The sequence below is a fragment of the Saimiri boliviensis genome, chromosome 11 (genome assembly GCF_048565385.1).
Source record: "Saimiri boliviensis isolate mSaiBol1 chromosome 11, mSaiBol1.pri, whole genome shotgun sequence".
Classification (NCBI taxonomy): Eukaryota; Metazoa; Chordata; class Mammalia; order Primates; family Cebidae; genus Saimiri; species Saimiri boliviensis.
The window spans coordinates 39,860,048-39,881,610 of NC_133459.1; the positions used below are offsets into that span (position 1 = coordinate 39,860,048).

A 21,563-nucleotide genomic window follows, 5' to 3' on the forward strand; every position below is an offset into this window, starting at 1 on the left:
AGGAGGCAGAGGTTGCAGTGAGCCAAGACTGCATCACTGCACTCCAGTCTGGGCAACAGAGGAAGACTCTGTCTCAAAAAAAAAAAAAACACAAAAAACAAAACCAACAACAAAAACAACAAAACCCCAAAAATAGCAGAGAAAAAAAGGCCTAGTAAAACAAGAGTATGTGAAAGGTTTCAGGTGAAATAAAAACCAAATTAGAGCCAATGGACAGATACTGGGTGTGAAAGCATATTTCAGCTTAAAGTAAAAAACAGTAGTTTTAGACACTGAGTTATCACAAATTTAAAGTGCTCCTTTGGGAGGTTATAATCTCTGCCTGTGGAAGCATTTAAGTAAATGCAAATGAGCATTTATAGGGATGGTTTCAAGATGAGTCTTAAATTAGGTGGGAGATTGAATTTGATTTTCTCTAGCCCTGAGACTCTAAGATTCTATGACTTTTTACTTTCCTCACATCTCACATTTAATAGTACTGCAAATAACTGAATCTTAACCAATGTAACTTTTAGATGAGAGAGAAATAGTAAAGAGTAACTCTGAAGTCTGTATGTATTGATAAGATGTAAAACTTATGCTGGTGGATACACATTTTTCAAAATATTAACTTTCATTTGAAACCTTAAATTTGTAATTGACAGAAAATGCTTATAGGTTGTCTTCCTTGAAGTGACCAATCATTTCATTTTGGAGAAAATGTCTGCCAAATATCCAAGTCAGCTGTTTTTTTCAAGTAAAGATAATACTCCATGAAAAAAGTAGCTAGTTGAGCTTACAAATAACAATTACACAATACTTTTTCCTGAGTCAACTATCTTACTTGGAGAAACTGAACTAAGAGAAGTTAAAAGACTTGCTGAAGACCACATAGCTAAAGCTAAGAGTTGAACCTAGATTTTTCGGTCTCCAAAGTCTATGTTCTTTCCACTATGTTACTCTGAAACCAATGAATAAAATAGGAGTGTATATCTGAATAAAAGACAATAAAGCACTACACATGCCTAGTTATAATAATGAAGGTCACTAGGCCTCTGCTGCCTTCTAGGTTTCTCTAAACAATCCTTAGGAGTCTTAGCTGCCCAAAAGAATTCATCACCAGATTTCTCTTCTCTATAGTAACAACAGAGCATAGGGAATTGGGAATAAATTCATAAAATGTAAGATACGGTATCTTACATTCATAAAATGTAAGAGATGTGTGTGTGTATCTACATGGCATGGGAGAACATGAACAATGGAAAAGATAAAAAGCTGGGGAAAGCCCATTTGGTTTATCAGTTTCCTGGACTGGAATCTTATTTTTCATTCACAGCAGTATATCACTGGCCTTGGCACAGTAATTACGAGGATATGTTCTTTATTAGCTTTGCTCAACTTGGCTGTGTTCAGCTATGTGCTGCCAGCTGGGCTGATGCCAAGGTTGAAACTCCAGCTTTCTAAATTACAGTTCACTTAAACAGCATGGGTTGCCTCCTGCTCCTATCCAGCTCAGTTAACACTTTTGTTGCTTCATGTCCAGCTCCTTTTTCCCCTCCTGACTTATTTCTACAACATGGGTAGAGGACTTCTGCAACTAAAAAGACATGTCACATTTTCTTGGGGACTTCAGCTGATAAATCTGCAGAGAGTTGGGGAAAGCGAACAGATAACTAAAATCATGCGTGGTAGGACCACAAACTTCAAAAGCCTCATATTACTGAAACTAAAAGGTGTAACTAACCTTAGTTTTCCACAGCAGTAGGTAAGATGATTCAGGAGCAGTTTCAGCAAATACAGGGCTATATCTTACAAGGTGGTCTGCTAATGTCTAATCAAGCTTAGGTCACTCAGACAGGTGGCATGAAATCACATGGTGAGGAAGTACCTGCTAGTCAGCTACACAGTCCAAAACATTCCAGCTTTCCTTAGCACAAACAGTAACAACCACAATCCTGCCTTCCTGCCATATTACCCTCATAATCTCCTTTTTTCTTTGCTTGATTTGAGTTTGTCAGGTTTTTCTCATCTTCCCAACATATATAAATGTTTGTTTTGTTTTTCTTCTAGTAAGTCATTATTGAGATTCAGAAACTCTCATTTATAACTGTAATATTTCCTCAAAAATAATCTAGGCAATCAAGGTAAGAATTTTTTTTGTTTTGTTTTGTTTTTAAGAGAGACTCTTGCTCTGTTGCCCAGGTTGGAGTGCAGTGGTATGATCTCGGCTCACTGCAGTCTCCGTCTCCCAGGTTCAACTGATTCTCCTGCCTCAGCCTCCTGAGGGGCTGGGACTACAGGTATGCACCACCACACTCGGCTAATTTTTTAAATTTTTAGTAGAGATGGGGTTTCACCATGGTGGCCAGGATGATCTTGATTTCCTGAATCGTGATCTGCCCCCCTTGGCCTCCCAAAGTGCTGGGATTACAGGTGTGAGCCACCATGCCCAGCCCGAATTTTTAATTTTTTAAGACAGAGTCTCACTCTGTCACCCAGGTTGGAGTGCAGTGGCATGAGCTCGGCTCACTGCAAGCTCCATGTCCCAGGTTCAAGTGATTCTCTTGTCTTAGTTTCTTGAGTAGCTAGGATTACAGGAGTGTGCAACTATGCCTAATTTTTTTTGTATTTTTACTAGAGATGGGGTTTCACCATGTTGGCCAGGCCAGTCTCAAACTCCTCACCTCTGGTGATCTGTCTGCCTTGGCCTCCCAAAGTGCTGAGATTATAGGCATGAGCCACTGCACCCGGCTCAAGGGAAAAAATTTAGTAACACAGTTTATCACTGGTTTTCAGTAACATTTTCCTAAAAAATCACTAACACTTATTTAAAATTGGGGATTTTGTAAACTGATATGTATTGATGCTGGCACAGTAGGTGTTACAATAAAAGCTTGCCAAAAAAAAAAAAAAAAAGTTACAAGGGTTCTATGTATTCCCAAGAAAACAGCAAATGTGGTCAAATTTATGAACTGTATAAAACACATCTCACTATTTCAAAGAGCTTGAGAGATGCCAATTGTTTTATTATACACATCAAAAACTGCTACCATTCTCAAGCATCTGGAGTTTGTGAGGGCAAGAGAGAGAAAGGAAAGAGTCGAAAGGACAGCTTAAGGATTCTGGAAGACAGGTATGGAATGGGATTTTTTTTTTTTTTTGGTCCCTTGGGCAGATTTAATTACAATCAGTGGGAGAATCCAGATTCTCTGCTTCATAATCTACTGCCACTCATTTCAATTCTCCATTTTCCTACTTCTATTTGTGTACCACAAGCATATAATCAAGAAAAAAACAGTTATGAGAGTACTGGTTCACTGCACAAGCCTCATCTCATCTTTATTTTTCCTGACCAAAATAGAGCACTGTGTGCAGTTCCCTTTTCTTCTTCTTCTTTTTTTTTTTTTCTAAGACAGAGTTTCCCTCTTGTTACCCAGGCTGGAGTGCAATGGCACAATCTCGGCTCACCACAACCTCCGCCTCCTGGGTTCAGGCAATTCTGCCTGAGCCTCCTGAGTAGCTGGGACTACAGGAACGTGCCACCATGCCCAGATAATTTTCTATATTTTTAGTAGAGACGGGGTTTCACCACGTTGACCAGGATGGTCTCAATCTCTTGACCTAATGATCCACCCGCCTTGGCCTCCCAAAGTGTTGGGATTATAGGCGTGAGCCCTTTTCTTGGGAGGCCTGGGCATCTTGATTCAGATGCAACTAACGCACAGTGGGCATCTACTATGCACTATATGGTGCTATGCATTTGCCACCAATTTTCACATTTCAATCATTCAGTCAACTGGGGAGGTAGACGCTTGTCTATAACCTACACTGAGCCTAACACTGCTAACATGAGCTGCTCTATGACTGTGGATAGACAGATGAATAAAGGACAGATTTACCAGATATGACAAGATCACAAGTCCAAGGCTGAAATAAGGACAGAGACTCTGTGTGTGTGTGTGTGTGTGTGTGTGTGTGTGTGTGTAAGGAAGAAATGGTATAAAAGTAAGGGCAAGATCTGGACACAATGTATCTTAGAAGGTAAAAAGGAAAATAGCACCTAAGTGGCTATTCTTATTAAATGCACCAAAGAGTTAGTTTTGATTTGCAATCTTTCAACACAAATACATGATAAATGTTTGTGGTGACAGATATCCCAATTACCCCGATTTGACCATTAAGCACCGTACACATGTATCAAAATGTCACATGTACCTCATCAAAAATGTATAATTATTACATATCAATAAAAACAAAAAAAGAATTTGCTTCTCTTATTAACAAATATGCTCATATCTTTTCTGACAGTGAACTACTGAACACATCTTCTCAGGAGACAAGAGGGGCATATTAGCTAACAAACCTGTAGAGACCACACCCTCCTGCTCATTGTGGCTTATTAGAAAAAAAAGTTGGGTAGAAGGGCAGGGGGTGGTCCAGGTGTGGAGGTGTACATGTGTTTAATAACTGAGAGGTGGGTGAATGTAGGCTCTGGAAACAAATCTTAGTACCCTGTGCCACTCTTACTTTTGACCACCAGGTTTCCAAAATTTAAAAACTGTAACCTTAAATAGCTTTTAATCTGTCAAAATTGTTGTAGATGTGAGTAGTACTCTCATTTTTTGTAATTAAGTGAATATCTGAATAATGGCTTTAGATGAGGGTAAATAGAAATGGAATCAGAACATATAGATAGTATAACCTATTTCAGTTAACAGATATTACTGAATAATTGGCATGTGCCAAGTGGTGGGGACATAAAGAGGCAGTTAATAAATTAGTTCCATTTAACATGGACTCCAGATAGAAGAGTATCCCAACTTCCTAGACATGGCAGAGAGAAGAATTTTAGCTCCTCGTTAATGCTTATACTGAACACCTGGCATTATTTTAAAGAGCTTGTTTGTTAAATAAATAAAATAGTCACAATAGGTGATACACTTTAAGAAATTGTATTTTGCATTATTCAAAGTATGTCCCCTCCATCTTATCCTCACCACAATGTCATTGCTTTAATTTTCTCTCTCACCTGGTATATCAGAACAGCTTGTTAACTGACATCCCTGACTCCTGCATCTGGAAGCCACCCGTCCTTTCATTGTTGCCAGAACGGTGCTTCTAAAACACAAATCTGAGCTATAACTCTACTACTTAAAAGCCCATTCAATAGTTCTTTTTTTTTTTTTAAGATGGAATCTTGCTCTGTCACCCAGGCTGGAGTGGAGTGGCACGATCTCGGCTCCCTGCAACCTCTGCTTCCTGAGTTCAAGCGATTCTCCTGCCTCAGCCTCCCAAGTAGCTGGGATTACAGGTGCATGCCACCATGCCCACCTAATTTCTGTATTTTTAGTAGACACGGCATTTTTGCCATGTTGGTCAGGCTGGTCTTGAACTCCTGACCTCAGATGATCCTCCTGACTTGGCCTCCCAAAGTGCTGGGATTACACTAACTTGATTTAGTTTGGATATTTTGTCCCTGCCCAAATCTCATGTCAAGTTGTAAGCCCTGACCTTGGAGGTGGGGCCTTGTGGGAGGTGTTTGGGTTATGGGGGTGGATTCCTCATGGCATGGTTCTGTCCTTGAGATAGTCAGTGAGTTCTGGTTGTTGTAAAGTGTGACACCCACCTCCCCACAATGTGATGTGCCTGCTCTGGCTTTGCCTTCCACCATGAGTAAAAGCTCCCTGAGACCTCCCCAGAAACCAAGCTATGTGGCACCATGTTTATATAGCCTGCAGAAATGTGAGCCAATTAAACCTCTTTTCTTTATAAATTACCCAGCCTTAGGTATTTCTTTATAGCAATGCAAGAATGGCCTAATAGAGTTCTCAATGCTCATAAGGTAAAGATCCAGATCCTTAAGATGGTCTCTAAGGGAAGCATTCTGTTCCTTCCTTTTCTGTGCCTTATCTCTCTGTTCCTCTCCTTATACCCTACTATCTAGCCATTTAACTATTTTTTAATTCCTTGACCATACTTTTTTTTCTAAAAAACTTCTGGCCTACAATAATCTGTTCCCATTGCTAGCTAGACTTTTTTCTCTATCTTCCCTTTATTAAGGTTTCAGCTTAGACATCACTTCATTTGGAAGCCTTCATTTGGAAATCTTGTCCTTTATTCATCTATCTACCTAACAGCTGTAGAGCAGCCCACATTAGACATGCTAGGCTCAAGGGAGGTTATAGAGATCTCCAACCTCCAATCCCCTCAACCTAGGTTGGGGTCCCTCTGTACTTTATTCCTTCAGTCATAGTTCTTTATTGGTCTATATGCAAAACTATAAACACTAACAGCAGAATCTCCATCAACTGAACCAATAACTAGCACTTAATCATAATTTGATAGAATTTGAAAGAATGGATGAAGAAGATCAGACAGTCTATCAGCTGACCTCATGTTGAGACATGTCCACATGTTAGCCTTAGCTGTATTATTCTTGCCTCTACCCTAGTTTTTCTCTCTGTAGTCTAGGATTATAATGTAATTAATTCTTTCTGCCCAGAATCCCAAAGTGATTATGGCATAATTTCCTATGTGGTTTTATAACAAAAAGAGAACATTCTTTAGAAAAGCACTTTGCAAAGAAAAAAAGGAAGAGATATTTTAGAAGTTTTGTTTTAAAGCATCGACTTATTACCCTCCAGACCAGAGTAAGAATTCTGTACATGAGCCACAATGTTGAATCAGATTTTGAAGTTTTTGCCTTGTACAAAGATACGTGTCACAGGCAGAAAGGGTAGGCTGAGAGGGTAAAAGAGGACTGGATTAGCATGTAGAGAGCAGACAGATCCAATTTACAACATATGAAGTCACAAGAGACTAATGTACTAATTCAGAATAGCAATATATTAATTTATAATAAAATATAAAGTAGCTTGGGTCTCCTGTTCTCTTCCTGCTGTAAATCTACATAGGAAGCTAAGGTATAATCTGAAACTGGCTTTCCCAGACTGAAATCAGAGCAAGGGGAAGTCAAGTGGATTATGATGATGGCTAAAGGTATGATTAGCATCATAGTCATGTCATATGTACTGAATTCTTCATTTTGCTTTTTTTTTTGAGATGGAGTTTCGCTCTTGTTACTCAGGCTGGAGTGCAATGGCGTGATCTCGGCTCACCGCAACCTCCGCCTCCTGGGTTCAGGCAATTCTCCTGCCTCAGCCTCCTGAGTAGCTGGGATTACAGGCACGTGCCACCATGCCCAGCTAATTTTTTTTTATTTTTAGTAGAGACGGGGTTTCACCATGTTGACCAGGATGGTCTCGATCTCTTGACTTCGTGATCCACCCGCCTCGGCCTCCCAAAGTGCTGGGATTACAGGCTTGAGCCACCACGCCCGGCCCATTTTGCTTTTTAAATTTAAAAAGTAAAGCATGTATCTGTTTCAGTTTTAAGTTACAAAAAATAAGTGGCTAAAAATAAAAAGCTTCTGCCTTTTATAACCAAGTGCTCTGGATTAGTTGGAAGCTTGGTAGTTACTACCCATCAGAGCTGGCTTGGCCACAGGAGTTTAGCAGCGAAAAGGCTTAGTAAAGCCTTTTACTTGGCTTAGTAAAGAAGAAAAAGAGAGGCAACAGACAGCTGGCACACAGGATTACTTTAAAGGCAGAGATAGGTGGTAGGTGAGCTGATCAATCTAAAATTATGTAGCAAACACAGGCACGGGAGTCACCTGCTGCCTATAACCGAGATCATTAAATGATATGTAGTATTACAGAGGTAAAAGTGGCCATTAGGGATCATGTAGTTCAGCCTCTCACATGTAAGAGTGACTTGCTCTGTGACATAAAATAAGTTTGTGGCCTGGTTTGGACTAGAACCCAGTTCAGTGCTCTGATATTACACCATACTGCTTCTTTCCTATTTTTTATCAGGATTTGGAAGCCAAAATCCAGGGTCTCAAATGAAGCTTTGAAGAAGGGCCAAAGGAGAATGGGATGAGTATCAGGGAAACAAGTGTGAAAGCAATATGCCTCTGTGATCCTGGTCCTGACAGCTGGCTCTACTAAAAGATCTCTATGGTTTCACTCTCTAGACTCAGATATCAACAGAGCGAAGTCATTTAATTATCTCAGCTTCAATTTTCTCATAAATAAACTGTATCTGAAAATAATTATACCTTATTCAGAGTTACCAGAGGATAAAATGAAATTCTGTGTATAAATGAACATCAAATAAATATTGATTTTTTTTCCCTATTTACCATGAGCAAGAAACATTACCTTAATCTGAATTTTTAACATTTGCATACTAAGGACCAGAAGGTAGGAAAGAAGGAGGAAATAGCATGATTAGAAAAAGAACAGGCTGATGCACTGAGAACAACTTGTTTTGTGAAATGAATTGAGTAACCACATTTTTTCCACATTGCATCACTTGCACCTTAGCCAGGACATTGAGATGGCTGGCCAAACCTTAGCTGTTACAGAAAATGCTTTCGTAGGACCTACTGAGAGTGTGAAGTGTGGGAGGAGAAAGTTGTTAGAGGGAACAACCTAACTGCTGGAATGATGACTGAAGGACCTGATCTGGAAATGTCACCTGGAAGGTCTCTCTCTACCTTCTGAGCCTGCTCCTCTGACCATCTTCTGCTAAAAACCTAAGGTCTCCAGAGACACACGGAAGAAAGGAAAACAGCAAACTTTCTGGAAGCATCAGACACAGAGTGAATCATATTTATTATCAGTAAGGTTTGTAGCCAGAAAGGAATGCATATCCAGCAACCTGGACACAAAGACTGTCAGCTCTGTTGGCTCTGGAGAACCGCCTAAGGACTCTAAATTTATCAGTCAAAAGAACAGAAAATACCTTAGGCATGAAAGTAAGAAAATCTGAATTTTTAACTTTTAACTGAATAACGCCCAGACTACCAAAGCTTATCCTGTTTTAGCCTCAAGTAAATGAAAAGGACTCTTTGTTATCAGTTCCAAGGCACCTTTCCTCTTTCTGCTTCCATAGAGCTATTACCTCACAGGGCTTCCTCACAATGGATTTACCATACCAACCCCAGGGTACTTGTTTCTTGCAGCACAGAAAGGAGTGACACTTTCCTGAGCCAAGAAGTGTGCTTCCCTTGCTTCCCTTTCATTCTGCCCCAGGTTCTCTCCACCTCGGTGCAACTATCCTAATCCAAGCAACCCTCATTTCTTCCTTGTCCACAGTTACCACTGTACAACTCATTCTTCACAGACCAGCTCAAGTGATTTTTTTCAGGTAACAGCTTTATTGACATTATTTACATACCACGAATTCACCCCACATTTTAGTGTTTTCTAAGATATTCACAGAACTCTGCAAACATCATCCCTATCTAATTTAAAAATATTTTCATCATCCTCAAAAGAAACCCCAATAGCAGTCATTTCCCATTTTCCCTCCCCCTAGCCACTGGCAACCACAAATCTACCTCCGTCTATGTGTATTTGGTAATTATGGACATTTCACATAAATGTAATCATCAGTGACTATCTTTTGTGACTGGCTTTTTGATTTAGCATAACGTTATTAAGGTACATCTATATTGTAGCACGTATTAGTACTTTATTCTTTTTTATTGCCAATTAGTATTTTGTGCTATAGATATATCATATTTTATTTATCCATTTATCAGCTGATTAACATTTGGGTTGTTTTATCTTTTTGGTTGCTGTGAATAATGCTGCCATGAACATTCGTTATGTGCTTTTGCATATGTTTTCTATTCTTTCGGGTATATACCTATGAGTGGAATTACTGGGTCACATGGTAACTCTTTAACATTTCAAGTAACTTCCAAACTGTTTTCCAAAGTGGCTGCAGCATTTTCCAATCTCACCAGCAATGTTCAAGGTTTCCAATTTTTCCACACCCTCAGCAACATTTGTTATTATCCATCTTTTCTTAACAGCCGTATCCATGGGTGTGAAGTGGTATTTCAATGTGGCTTTGATTTACATATCCCAATGATGAATAATATTAAGCATCTCAAGTGCTTATTGGCTATTTGTGTATGTTACCTGGAGAAACATCTATCCAAATCCTTTGCTTATTTTTAAATTGGGTTATTTGTCTTTTTATTGTTGAGTTACAAGTGTCCTTTTATATTCTGGATACAAGTCCAAGTGAGTTTTTTTTTTTTTTTTTTTTTTTTTTTTTTTTTTTTTTTTGAGACAGAGTTTCACTCTTGTTACCCAGGTTGGAATGCAATGGCACGATCTCGGCTCACCACAACCTCTGCCTCCTGGGTTCAAGCAATTCTGCCTCAGCCTCCGGAGTAGCTGGGACTACAGGCGTGTGCCACCATGCCCAGCTACTTTTTTGTATTTTTAGTAGAGACGGGGTTTTACCATGTTGACCAGGATGGTCTCGATCTCTTGACCTCGTGATACACCCATCTTGGCCTTCCAAAGTGCTGGGATTATAGGCGTGAGCCACCACGCCTGGCCCCAAGTGAGTTTTTTAAAGTAAATCAAATCTTGTCACTTCCCTGGCTTAGTACCTTCTAATGGTTCCCTAATATGTTTAAAATAAAATCCAGTATTTCCACGCTGGTTTACAAGGTCCTACATGATGTGGTGCCTGCCCACTTCTCCAACATCATCCATCTTGTACCACTTTTTTTTTTTTTTTGACATGGAGTCTCGCTCTGTCACCCAGGCTGGAGTGCATTGGTGCGATCTTGGCTCACTGTGACCTCTGCCTCCTGGGTTCAAACGATTCTCCTGCCTTGGCCTCCTGAGTAGCTGGGATTACAGGTGTGCACCACTATGCCTGGCTAATTTTTATATTTTTAGTAGGGATGGGCACTTCACCATATTGGCCAGGGTGGTCTCCAATGCCTAAGCTCAGGTGATCCACCTGCCTTGGCCTCCCAAAGTGCTGGGATTACAAGCGTGAGCCACCACACCCAGCCCGCTTGTACCACTTTCTTGCTCAGGCAATGCATACTAGTCAGAGCAATCTGCTTTCTGTCCTTCGAACACAGCAAACTCATTTATGTCTCAGCATCATTATATTAGCCATCCCTTCTGCCTGCTTGGAAGTCTCTTTCCCTGGACGACTCCTTCTCATCATTCAGGTCTCAATTCAAGCATCAACTTTTCAGACAATTTTCTTGAAAAGAAATTCTATCTAAACAAGTTTCTCCTCTACAAAGAACATTTGTGAATGATAAATATGTTCATTATTTTCACTGTGGTTTCATGGACGTATATATATGTCAAGACTTTTCAAATTGTACACTTTAAATACATGCCATTTACCTTATGTCAATTATATTTCAATAAAGCTATTAAACAAAAAAAAAAACTCCTTTATAATTATACCTTCACTGTCACTATCCTATCATACTTTATTTCCCTAGGAGAAATTAATTTTTGTCTACAAAAATTATCTATATGAAATTATCTTATTTCTTCATTTAAATGTTTGCCATCTGTTTCACCCAACTAGAATGGAAGTGTCATGAGCACAGCAACATTGATCATTTTTATCATTAGTATATTCTCAGCTTGGGTTACAATTAGGTGCTCAATAAATATTTGGTTAATTGAATGAATGAATTCAGTAGAGGTTTAGAAAAGAGCTCCTTAGACAATAAGAAGGCTGACTTTTCATTCCCTCAGATTCACCAGTACTTTTTAGACTTAAGAGGATGAGATTATTGTCTTTACTAAAAGCAGCTACCTCAAAATTATTCTGGATAATCTTCACTGTCATCATCTGTATAATTTTATTGTTCATTTAGTCTGTAGCTCTATTCTAGTACTTTATATATACTCTCTCATTGGTAGTGGTTAGTTTTGTAATAATATAATAATAATATAGCATATTATAATAATCATGTAGTATAATACATGATATAATTATAATACAGTATATAACATAATAGCAGCTGTAACACAATAAAAAAATTGTTTACCACTTGCTATTCATCAGATGTAAGCATTTTACCCATGTAATCTCATTTATTCCTCACAATAACTTCAGGAAGTACGTTTTCTACTTCATGATGTGGAATCTGTAGTTTAAGGAGGTGAATTAACTGCCCAAAGCTGCGTAGCTAATAAAAGGCAGAGATGAACCTCAAACCCACATTTATGTTACTTCAAAGCTTGTTCTTTTTCCATCCTGCTGTGGTGCTTCTCAACTATTTTTACATGTAGTGTTACTCCAGCTCTTATCCAAAGCCCCTAAGGTCAGAGGAAGGTGTGGGCCTTGGGAATACTAGTACTCAAACTTTGAAATGGGTTAGGGACAAAAGTAAGAGAGACGAAAAGCTAGTTGCTTGAGAATAAACAAGGATGTTTAGAGCAAGGAATTATTACTTTATCCCAAATGCCATATGCGGCTTCATCTGACACTTAATACTCACTGTTTCTAATTGCTCCCTGGTAGACCTTGATTTTACCTAAGCTGCTGGCCCTTGTTCCTCTCCTGCATACTAGTGAAGTATACTGGTGAAGACATGATCACGACAGACCTGGGGGTATTCTTCCTTATCATCTCATCTGCGTCCTGATTTCAAGAACCTGTTTGTAGATGGGCCTTTACCTTTGGTGCCAGGAGGCTGCAGGTTGTCTCCAGTCAAGGAACACCAGCCCACAGGAAAGATGTCCCGGGAGTCGAAGCGGCACCAGTAGTCAAAGGCCCCTCGCCACCCATCAAAAGTGACAAGCACCTCTGAGCCCCGAACCTCCCCAATAGTGGCTGGGCAAATGAAATGGGGGTTCTTCCTGTCCACAGCTTCTAGCTTCATTCCCATTTTGAAGAAGTTGTGGGAAGGCGATGGTGGCTCCTAGATGAGAAACAGAAATAGATAGACCTAGACACACAAAGAGAGGCCATGTATTGCAATAGACTAGTATCTAATTTGGATGATTAAAAAGTGATTGCTATCTAAGATTTATAATGGAGATACAGTCTTTCTATTAAATTAATTTCAGAGTATACCAAAGTATTGCTTTATTAATACTAACATTTTGACAACTTTGCTTCAGATTTTTAATAAAGGAAATAAAAGGTTGCAGATAAAGTTGAATCTTCCTTTGTGCCCTTCCCATATTCCATTCCCCTTCTACCTACCATGGAGGTAACAGCTATCCATGCATGTTTTATATTTTACTATATACATACATACCCATTTACCTGCTTTTAAATTTTATATAAACGGTATTATACTGTATATATCATTGTATATATTGTTGTGCTTTTTCATTCAGCATTATGCTTTTCAAATTTGCCATGTTGACAGATTTAGCTCTGGTTCATTTTAATTCCTTATAGTATTTCATTGTATGTATATATAAAATTTTATTAATTCTCCTTTGGACACTTAAAGTTCTTTCCAATTGTTTACTATTTCAAAAGAGTTTTAGCCACCATTCTTGCATTTCTTAGTATACATGTGGGAAGGTTTCTTTAGGTTATACATCTAGGTGTAGAATTCCTGGGTTATAAGGGAGATATATCCATCTTCTGCTTTATCAAATACTGTTAATTTGTCCTCCAAAGTGGTGGTAACATTGTATACTTTCTTTTTCACCAGAAGTGTGGAGAGTTCCTGGGTGCTAATTTGTAATGTGGCTACATAGATCAAGTTTCAAACCTGTGTTGTACATTATATTTTGTTCCCTTAATCTTACTGTCTGATCCCGTACCAATAATATAGTCTTATTAAATGGATATCTGATAGAAAAGTCCCCCTACACTGTCATTCTTCAATATTGTTTTGGCTGTTCATTCCCCATCTTTCATGTAAATTTCAATCAGTTTTTCAAGTTCCATATACAAACCCTATTAGAATTTTGACTGGAATTGCAATGAATTTATAGATGAATTTGGGTGGAAATAGCCTTATTTATTATCAAGCATTCCCATCCATAATATATATATATCTCTTTTTCCTTCTTTCTTGGAGAAAGTGTCTGGCTCTGTCACCCAGGTTAAAGTGCAGTGGTATGATCTTGGCTCACTGCAACCTCTGCCTCCCAGAGTCAAGCAATCCTTCCACCTCAGCCTCCCAAGTAGCTAGGATTACAGGCACATGCCACCATGCCCAGATAATTTTTGTTATTTTTTGTAGAGATGAGGTTTCACCATGTTGCCCAGGCTAGCCTTGAACTCCTGAACTCAAGTGATTCGCATGCCTCGGCCTCCCAAAGTGCTAGGATTACAGGCATGAGCCGTCACTGTGCCTAGCCAAGATTTCTTTAATGTAGATTTCTCTAACATATATTTTACAATTTCCTCTATAAACATCTCATGCTTTTTTACTAACATTTTTTTCTAAGCAAATCACAATTCCACTGCTATCATAAGTGGCATTTAAAAAATTCATTTTCAAATCATTCATATTTAACTGCTGCTGTTAAATACGAATAAAGTGATTTTTAAAAATTGGCCAACTTATTCAATACTGATTAGCTTATGCTGATTGACATACTAATTCTTTGTGCTTGACTTATCAACTGTTAAAATATTCCCTAGTGATGTGTGGATTTTCCAGTTTTACCAAGTAATTTTGTCAAATTTTGCTCTATTATACTTTGAGATTATGTTTTCTAGGAGCATGTACATTTATGACTGTTTTATCTTCTTGGTGAACTCTATTTTATCATCAGATAGTGACCTCTTTAATGTCTTTTATTTATTTATTTTTAGAAACAGGGTCTTGCTCTGTTACCCAGGCTGGAGTGCAATGGTGCAAGCACAGCTCACTGCAGCCTCAACCTCCTGGGCTTAAGCGATTCTTCCACCTCAGCCTCCCAAGTAGCTACGACTACAGATATGTGCCACCACTCTAAGCTAGTTTTTAAAATTTTTATAGGCTGGGCATGGTGGCGCAGGCCTGTAATCCCAGCACTTTGGGAGGTCAAGGCAGGTGGATCACGAGGTCAAGAGATTAAGACCATCCTGGTCAACATGGTGAAACCCTGTATCTACTAAAAATACAAAAAATTAGCTGGGCATGGTGGCGCGTGCCTGTAATCCCAATTACTCAGGAGGCTGAGGCAGGAGAATTGCCTGAACCCAGGAGGCGGCGGTTGACAAGAGCAAAACTCCGTTTCAAGAAAAAAAAAAAAAAATTTTTTTTCTAGAGACAGAGTCTTGCTACTTGTGGCCCAGGCTGCTCTCAAATTTCTGGACTCAATGCTTTTACCATCATTTTGACTTTTAGTATCAAAATCTTGTGTGATTTCTGTATAGCTTATACCAGCTTTATTTTGATAGAAGTTCATCTGGCACATATTCTGGATTCTTTTCTTTTTTTTTTTTAATTTTAAAATTTGTTTTCCATCATCCCCAGCCTCTGTAGATACTCTTTTACTTTCAACATTTTTGTCATTATGTTTAGTGTCTCTTATAAACAGCATATAGCTAGATTTTTAAAAATCTGATCTATATATGATTATAATGAGCTTAAGCTCATTTCTTATGATAATTGATGTATCTGAATTATCACAACTATCTTATTGTCTATGTTTCTATTTAACTTGAATTTCCAAAGTTCTTTTTTCTCCTTTTCAATCAACTGAGTTTTCTTCCATTTTCCTCCTCCACTGATCCAGAAGTTAAACATTCTACTTGGGAGTTTTTTTGGCAGATCCCTCTAAGATTTTAACTGCACAGCTGACGTAACAAAGTCTGAAACTCATCTTTATTTCTAGTCCCAAATAATACAAGAATTACTCCTGAGTTACATAGGTGCTAGGTAATTCAGAAGCAGGATGCTCTTAGCATTGAGACTTAACTAGCAGCAAAGGCAAATCCAATTCAATACCCTTTACAGTAACTCTCACCCCATTAGAAAATTCAACTGATAGTAGACTGACTGCCTCACTTCTTGAGAAACAAGAACAAATACAGGTTTTGGGTCCCTGTTCTGCCACTTGTTAGCCACGTGATCTTGGGCAAGCTCCTAATTCAAAAGTATTTGTTCCCTTAACTATTAAATGAAAATAGTAATTCTTAGTTCATAAAATTAGCTGTGGGTATTAAATGAGATCGTATATATAAAGTCCCAAATATATTGTAGGCAGAGATTATTGGCAGCTGGGCCCATATAATCTAATATATGGGACCTACAGTCTAATATATTCCTCTGGGGATAATTGCTGCTTCATAAACTACTAAAAAATCCTACTGAAGTAATTTCTGAGAAGACATCTTTGAGCCATAAGTATAACGTAGACATCAAAGGCTCAATATTTGACCTTAAGCAGCTTGGAGTTGATGATCTGAGGGATAGCATACCTTGTGGAAAATCCTGATGGGAGCCATCTCTGCTCCATTCAGCGTCTTCAAAAGAAACATGGGCCAAGAAGATGCATTCAGCCGAAATCCTGCAGCAAGGATATTGGGCAAGAGATTAAAAACATGTTTAAAAAGTAAATGGTGATATCAAGTTCTGCTTTTGGAATCCAGTTACTCCTATGCTGTGATAGCTACAGAATCACAGACTGTTAAGTAAGGACTTAAGGGTTAAAAAGAAGAAATGACTCATTTAGACTGATGAAGAAAATAAGGCACATAAGAGGAAATTTAACATTGTCCAAGGTAAGTAGTGGGATAGTCTCCAAACCAAGTTTCCTGAGACAAGTATTACAGAACACATAACATAATGCCTAGAAAACTTTCCTTGAAAAATACAAAAAAGATGTGACAGGATTAACAAACACTTAGAGATGATTCGGACAGCAGAGTTTGAAAGGGGATCTAATAATCCCTTAAGAAGAAACCAAACCCACCAACTAATAAACCCAATACATAAGTAAATCATTTTGGTTCATCTCAATATAAACTAACTTACTACTTCTTTATCACTTTCTGCCTCACACACATACACACACCAAGTACAAAATACTTTTTGATATTCATTGTTTACTTAAACAACTAAGGACCCAGGAATGACCTTGGAGAGAACTGTCCTATCCCAAAAACCTTCATTTTGCAAAAGAGTAAAAAGAAGCCTAGAGAGGTTAATTGTCCATTATCATCCATAATAAATGTCAATAAGAATGTACCACTTAATGAATTATAAAAATAAGATCATCATTACAGTTAGGTCTTCCAATTAGAGACCCAAGTACATTTTTTCGATTTGCTTCAACTCTGCATCCTGAGATAACAAAACCTAATGCTTTCTGAGTATTTCCCAAACTACCTCAGCCTTCCTACTCCAGACAAAAAAATAGATAAGCCGCACCCAAGTTGCAAAGGTGGAAATAGCAGCAGCAGCAGCAGTATCTGATATTATTGAGCATTTTACTGTTCACTATGCCAATCACTTTCTACTGACTAATCCTCAAGACAGCCCAAAGAGGTAGATACTATCATTTTATAGATGAGGAAACAGGTACAATTTATTTAAAGTTAAAGAAATTGCTTAAGATTTCCAAGTGAGCAAATGAAAAGACAGGATTAAAATTCAGCAATCTGACTCCTGAGCTCACACTTTAAAACTGGCAATATATAGGTAAAATGAAAAAGGAAGAATCAGCTTTTCAAATCAAGTATCAATTAATAACTATAATTAAACTTAGGGGGCAGAGGTGACAACAAGAAAATACAAGCAAAAAAGAGTTACCACTCCATACTATCTAAACTTTTAGTCCCAAAGCTGGCTAAGCCAGCCTTCCCAAAGTAAAGAAATTTCTTGGGACAGCCCATCCATATCAACAAAGGTGACAGCAATGAGGACATTTTTATTACTCAATCTAAAACTGCCATCACTTCCTTTTTGCTTGCTCAACTTTTTTTCCCTTTAGGGGAAAAAAAAAACCCACCCTAACTCCACATGATTTGGTGGGGATGTCAGCCACATGATCCTCTCCTACCTGGCCATGGCTTAAAACACAATGCCATTTAAGAGCCTCAAATTCCCCTAGACCAAGAGCGTATATGTGTCTACGTCCCAAGTCAGGCCAACTGTTTTCTGACATGACATTGATGCTGGAGAAGAAAATGTTTCTTTCTCTGATTACATGCCCATAAGGGTGTTTGCAGTTTGGGCACTGCTACATGGAGAACAGCCCTGAGAATAATGCCAAGGTATGGCATGGGATTAAATGACACAATAGTGTTTAAAACCCTGTATTCAGACACTCAACACCAGATAAAGCCTTGGACTTCTTGGCTCTATGAGTTAATAATTCCTGCCTCCTCCTTTTTTCCCCTCCCTAACCTGGTTTGAGCTGGGTTTTTAAACTGCTACTCTTGTTTTGACTGTGGTTTAATAAAAATTAAATCTCTCCAGAAATTCAGGTGTGGTGTACATGTGGGAAAACAACTCTCCTTAGGTCAGGGAAGGTCTGAAGCAAGTCAAACCCAGGGCAACTTTGCAATGAATAGTTTGGTACACCTATAGATAAGGAAAAGCAAGGCACTACTGTTTTAGAGAGGTGGTCTGTACACTTTGGTATGTGGAGGCCTGCACAATTAGAAAATTCAGGTTTCATGCCTTTAGTTATCAATGACTAGAGTGCCTAGCCATGTAATTCCCAATTCCATTTTTTAGGTAGGGGTTACTTAGGGGTTTCTATCTCACCTGAAGCTTAAGGAGCTAAAAAAATCCTCTCAGCTGGGAATCATTAGAATATTATTATAATAGTTAATATATATTGAATGCTTACCATGTACTAAACATTTTATATGCCATTTATTACTCAATATTTGAAATAGTAACATGAAGTAGGCACTATTATTATACCTACTCTACAGATAAAAAATGAAAAATCAGAGAAGTAGCTTGTCTAGGGTCATGGTAGTAAATGGTGGAGACAGATTTCAATACATGGTGGTTAGATACCAAACTTTATCTTTTTTTTTTTTTTTTTTTTTTTGGGATGGAGTTTCGCTCTTGTTACTCAGGCTGGAGTGCAATGGCGCGATCTCGGCTCACTGCAACCTCCGCCTCCTGGGTTCAAGCAATTCTCCTGCCTCAGCCTCCTGAGTAGCTGGGATTACAGGCACGTGCCACCATGCCCAGCTAATTTTTTGTATTTTTAGTAGAGACAGGGTTTCACCATGTTGACCAGGATGGTCTCGATCTCTCGACCTCGTGATCCACCTGCCTCGGCCTCCCAAAGTGCTGGGATTACAGGGTTGAGACACCGCGCCCGGCTTTTATCGTTCTTTACTATGTTTCGCCACCAGCAGGATTCTTCAAGAGTACAGGTGCAAGAGGATCCAAGATGGCCGAATAGGAACAGCTCCACAGTGTAGTTCCCATAGAGAACAGCGCAGAAGGTCAGTGCTTACTGCATTTCCAAACAAGTTTTCACTGCCCACAGACCAGGAGATTCCCAGGCTGAAAAGCACCATGAGTTTTCAGTGTGGGGGTTTCAGTCCAGTTGGTGCCTGGTCAGCGCACAGAAACTCAAACAAGTCTACGCAGCTGTTTTGACTGGTGCCTGGAATGCCTGGGAGACAGAGCCACCCGGGAGACAGAGCTGCCCATGCAACTGAAAGGGAGGGAGCTGAGACAGAAGCCAGGCGATCTGGCTAGGCGGGTACCACCCCCACAAAACAAGCAATCTGAAACACTCTGGATTGAGAGTTTTGCAGCAAGTGCAGCTGGATGCAGCATGGTCCAGCTCAATGGGGGGGAAGGGCGTTCCCCACTACTGAGGCAGTCCACCACTACCAAAGCAGTTCACACAGCAGCTGGGGATAGCCTGCGGCAGCTCAGCAACACCTCTTCTGGCAGACCATGACTAGACTACTCCGTGCAGGGCAGGACATCTATGAAAAAAGGTAGCAGCACGACAGGAACTTATAAATAAAGCTGACCTTCCTAGGACAGAGCACCTGGGAAAACAGGTGGTTATGAGCTCAGCTATAGCAGACTTAAAGGTACCTGCCCAGTAGCTCTGCACAGAACAACAGAGCTCCCTCCCAGCACAGCACTTGAGCTCCTATAAGGGACAGACTGTCTTTTCAAGCAACTCCCCGACCCCTGCATACCCAAAGAGACACCCCATAAAGGGGAGCTCAGGCCCACATCTGGCAGGTACCCCCTCTGGGATGAGGACAACGGAGGAAGAAACCGGCGGCAACCCTTGCTGTTCTGCAGCACCCGCGGGCAATCCCCAGATGAACGGGGTCTGGCGTAGACCTCCAGCGGTCCTGCAGCAGAGGGGCCTGTTAGAAGGAAAACTAAGAAGCAGAAAGAAATAGCTTCAACATCAACAAAAAGGACATTCACTCAGAGACCCCATCCGAAAGTCACCAACTACAAAGACCACAGGTAGATAAAACCACTAAAATGGGAAGAAACCAGCACAAAAAGAATGAAAACACCAAAAACCAGAATGTCTCTCCTCCTCCAAGGGATCACAACTCCTCAACAGCTAGGGATCAAAGATGGATGGAGAATGAATCTGATGAATTGACAGAAACAGGCTTCAAAAGGTGAGTAATAACAAACTTCTCAGAGGTAAAAGAACATGTGCTAACCCAATGCAAAGAAACTACGAACCTTGAAAAAAGGTTAGATAAGATGTTAACTGGAATAAACAGCTTAGAGAAGAATATAAATAAATTGATGAAGCTCAAAAACACAGCACAAGAACTTCATGAAGCATGCACAAGTTTCGATAGCTGAATCAACCAAGCAGAAGAAAGGGTATCAGAGATTGAAGATCAACTCAATGAAATAAAACCAGAAGGCAAGAATAGAGAAAAAAGAGTGAAAAGAAAAGAACAAAGCCTCCAAGAAATATGGGATTATGTGAAAGACCTAGTCTACGTTTGATAGGTGTACCTGAATGTGACGGACAGAATGAATCCAAGTTGGAAAACACTCTTCAGGATATTATCCAGGAGAACTTCCCCAACCTAGCAAGGCAGGTCAACATTCAAGTCCAGGAAATATAGGGAATACTACAAAGATAGTCCTCAAGAAGAGCAACCCCAAGGCACATAACTGTCAGATTCACCAGGGTTGAAATAAAAGAAAAAATGCTAAGGGCAGCAAGAGAGAAAGGTCAGGTTATTCACAAAGGGAAGCCCATCAGAATCACAGCAGATCTCTCTGCAGAAACCCTACAAGCCAGAAGACAGTCGGGCCAATATTCAACATCCTCAAAGAAAAGAACTTTCAACGTAGAATTTCATATCCAGCCAAACTAAGCTTCATAAGTGAAGGAGAAAGAAAATCCTTTATGGGCAAGGAATTGCTGAGAGACTTCATCACCACCAGGCCTGCCTTACAAGAGCTCCTGAAAGAAGCACTAAATATGGAAAGGAACAACTAGTACCAGCCACTCCAAAAATGTACCAAATGGTAAAGACCATAGACACAATGAAGAAAATGCATCAACTAAAAGGCAAAATATCCAAGTAGCATCAAAATGGCAGGATCAGATTCACACATAACAACTAACCTTAAATATAAATAGACTAAATACCCTAATCAAAATATCTAGACTAGCAAATTGGATAAAAAGTCAAAACCCATCGGTGTGCTGTATTCAGGAAACGCATCTCACGTGCAAGGACACACATAGGCTAAAAATAAAGGGATGGAGGAAGATTTATCAAGCAAATGGAGAGCAAAAAAAAAAAAAAAAAAAAAAAAAAAAAAAAAGCAGGAGTCACAATCC

The 21,563-nt window shown here is 39.4% G+C and overlaps 1 protein-coding gene across 20 annotated transcripts in view; it reads right to left on the reverse strand.

The window, feature by feature from the left end:
- Positions 1–21,563, reverse strand: part of SCMH1 (Scm polycomb group protein homolog 1) — a 220,635-nt gene that overhangs the window by 94,125 nt on the left and 104,947 nt on the right. For all 20 annotated transcript variants that reach the window (XR_005580771.2, XR_012512394.1, XR_005580770.2 and 17 more), the window contains 2 exons: positions 16,213–16,301; positions 12,511–12,754 (listed from right to left, as the gene is read on the reverse strand). Coding sequence is in view for 17 of the 20 variants with exons in the window: in XM_074380617.1 (XP_074236718.1) it covers positions 12,511–12,754; positions 16,213–16,301 (333 nt within the window). In the remaining 3 variants the exon portion in view is untranslated. The remainder of the gene's footprint in view (positions 1–12,510; positions 12,755–16,212; positions 16,302–21,563) is intronic.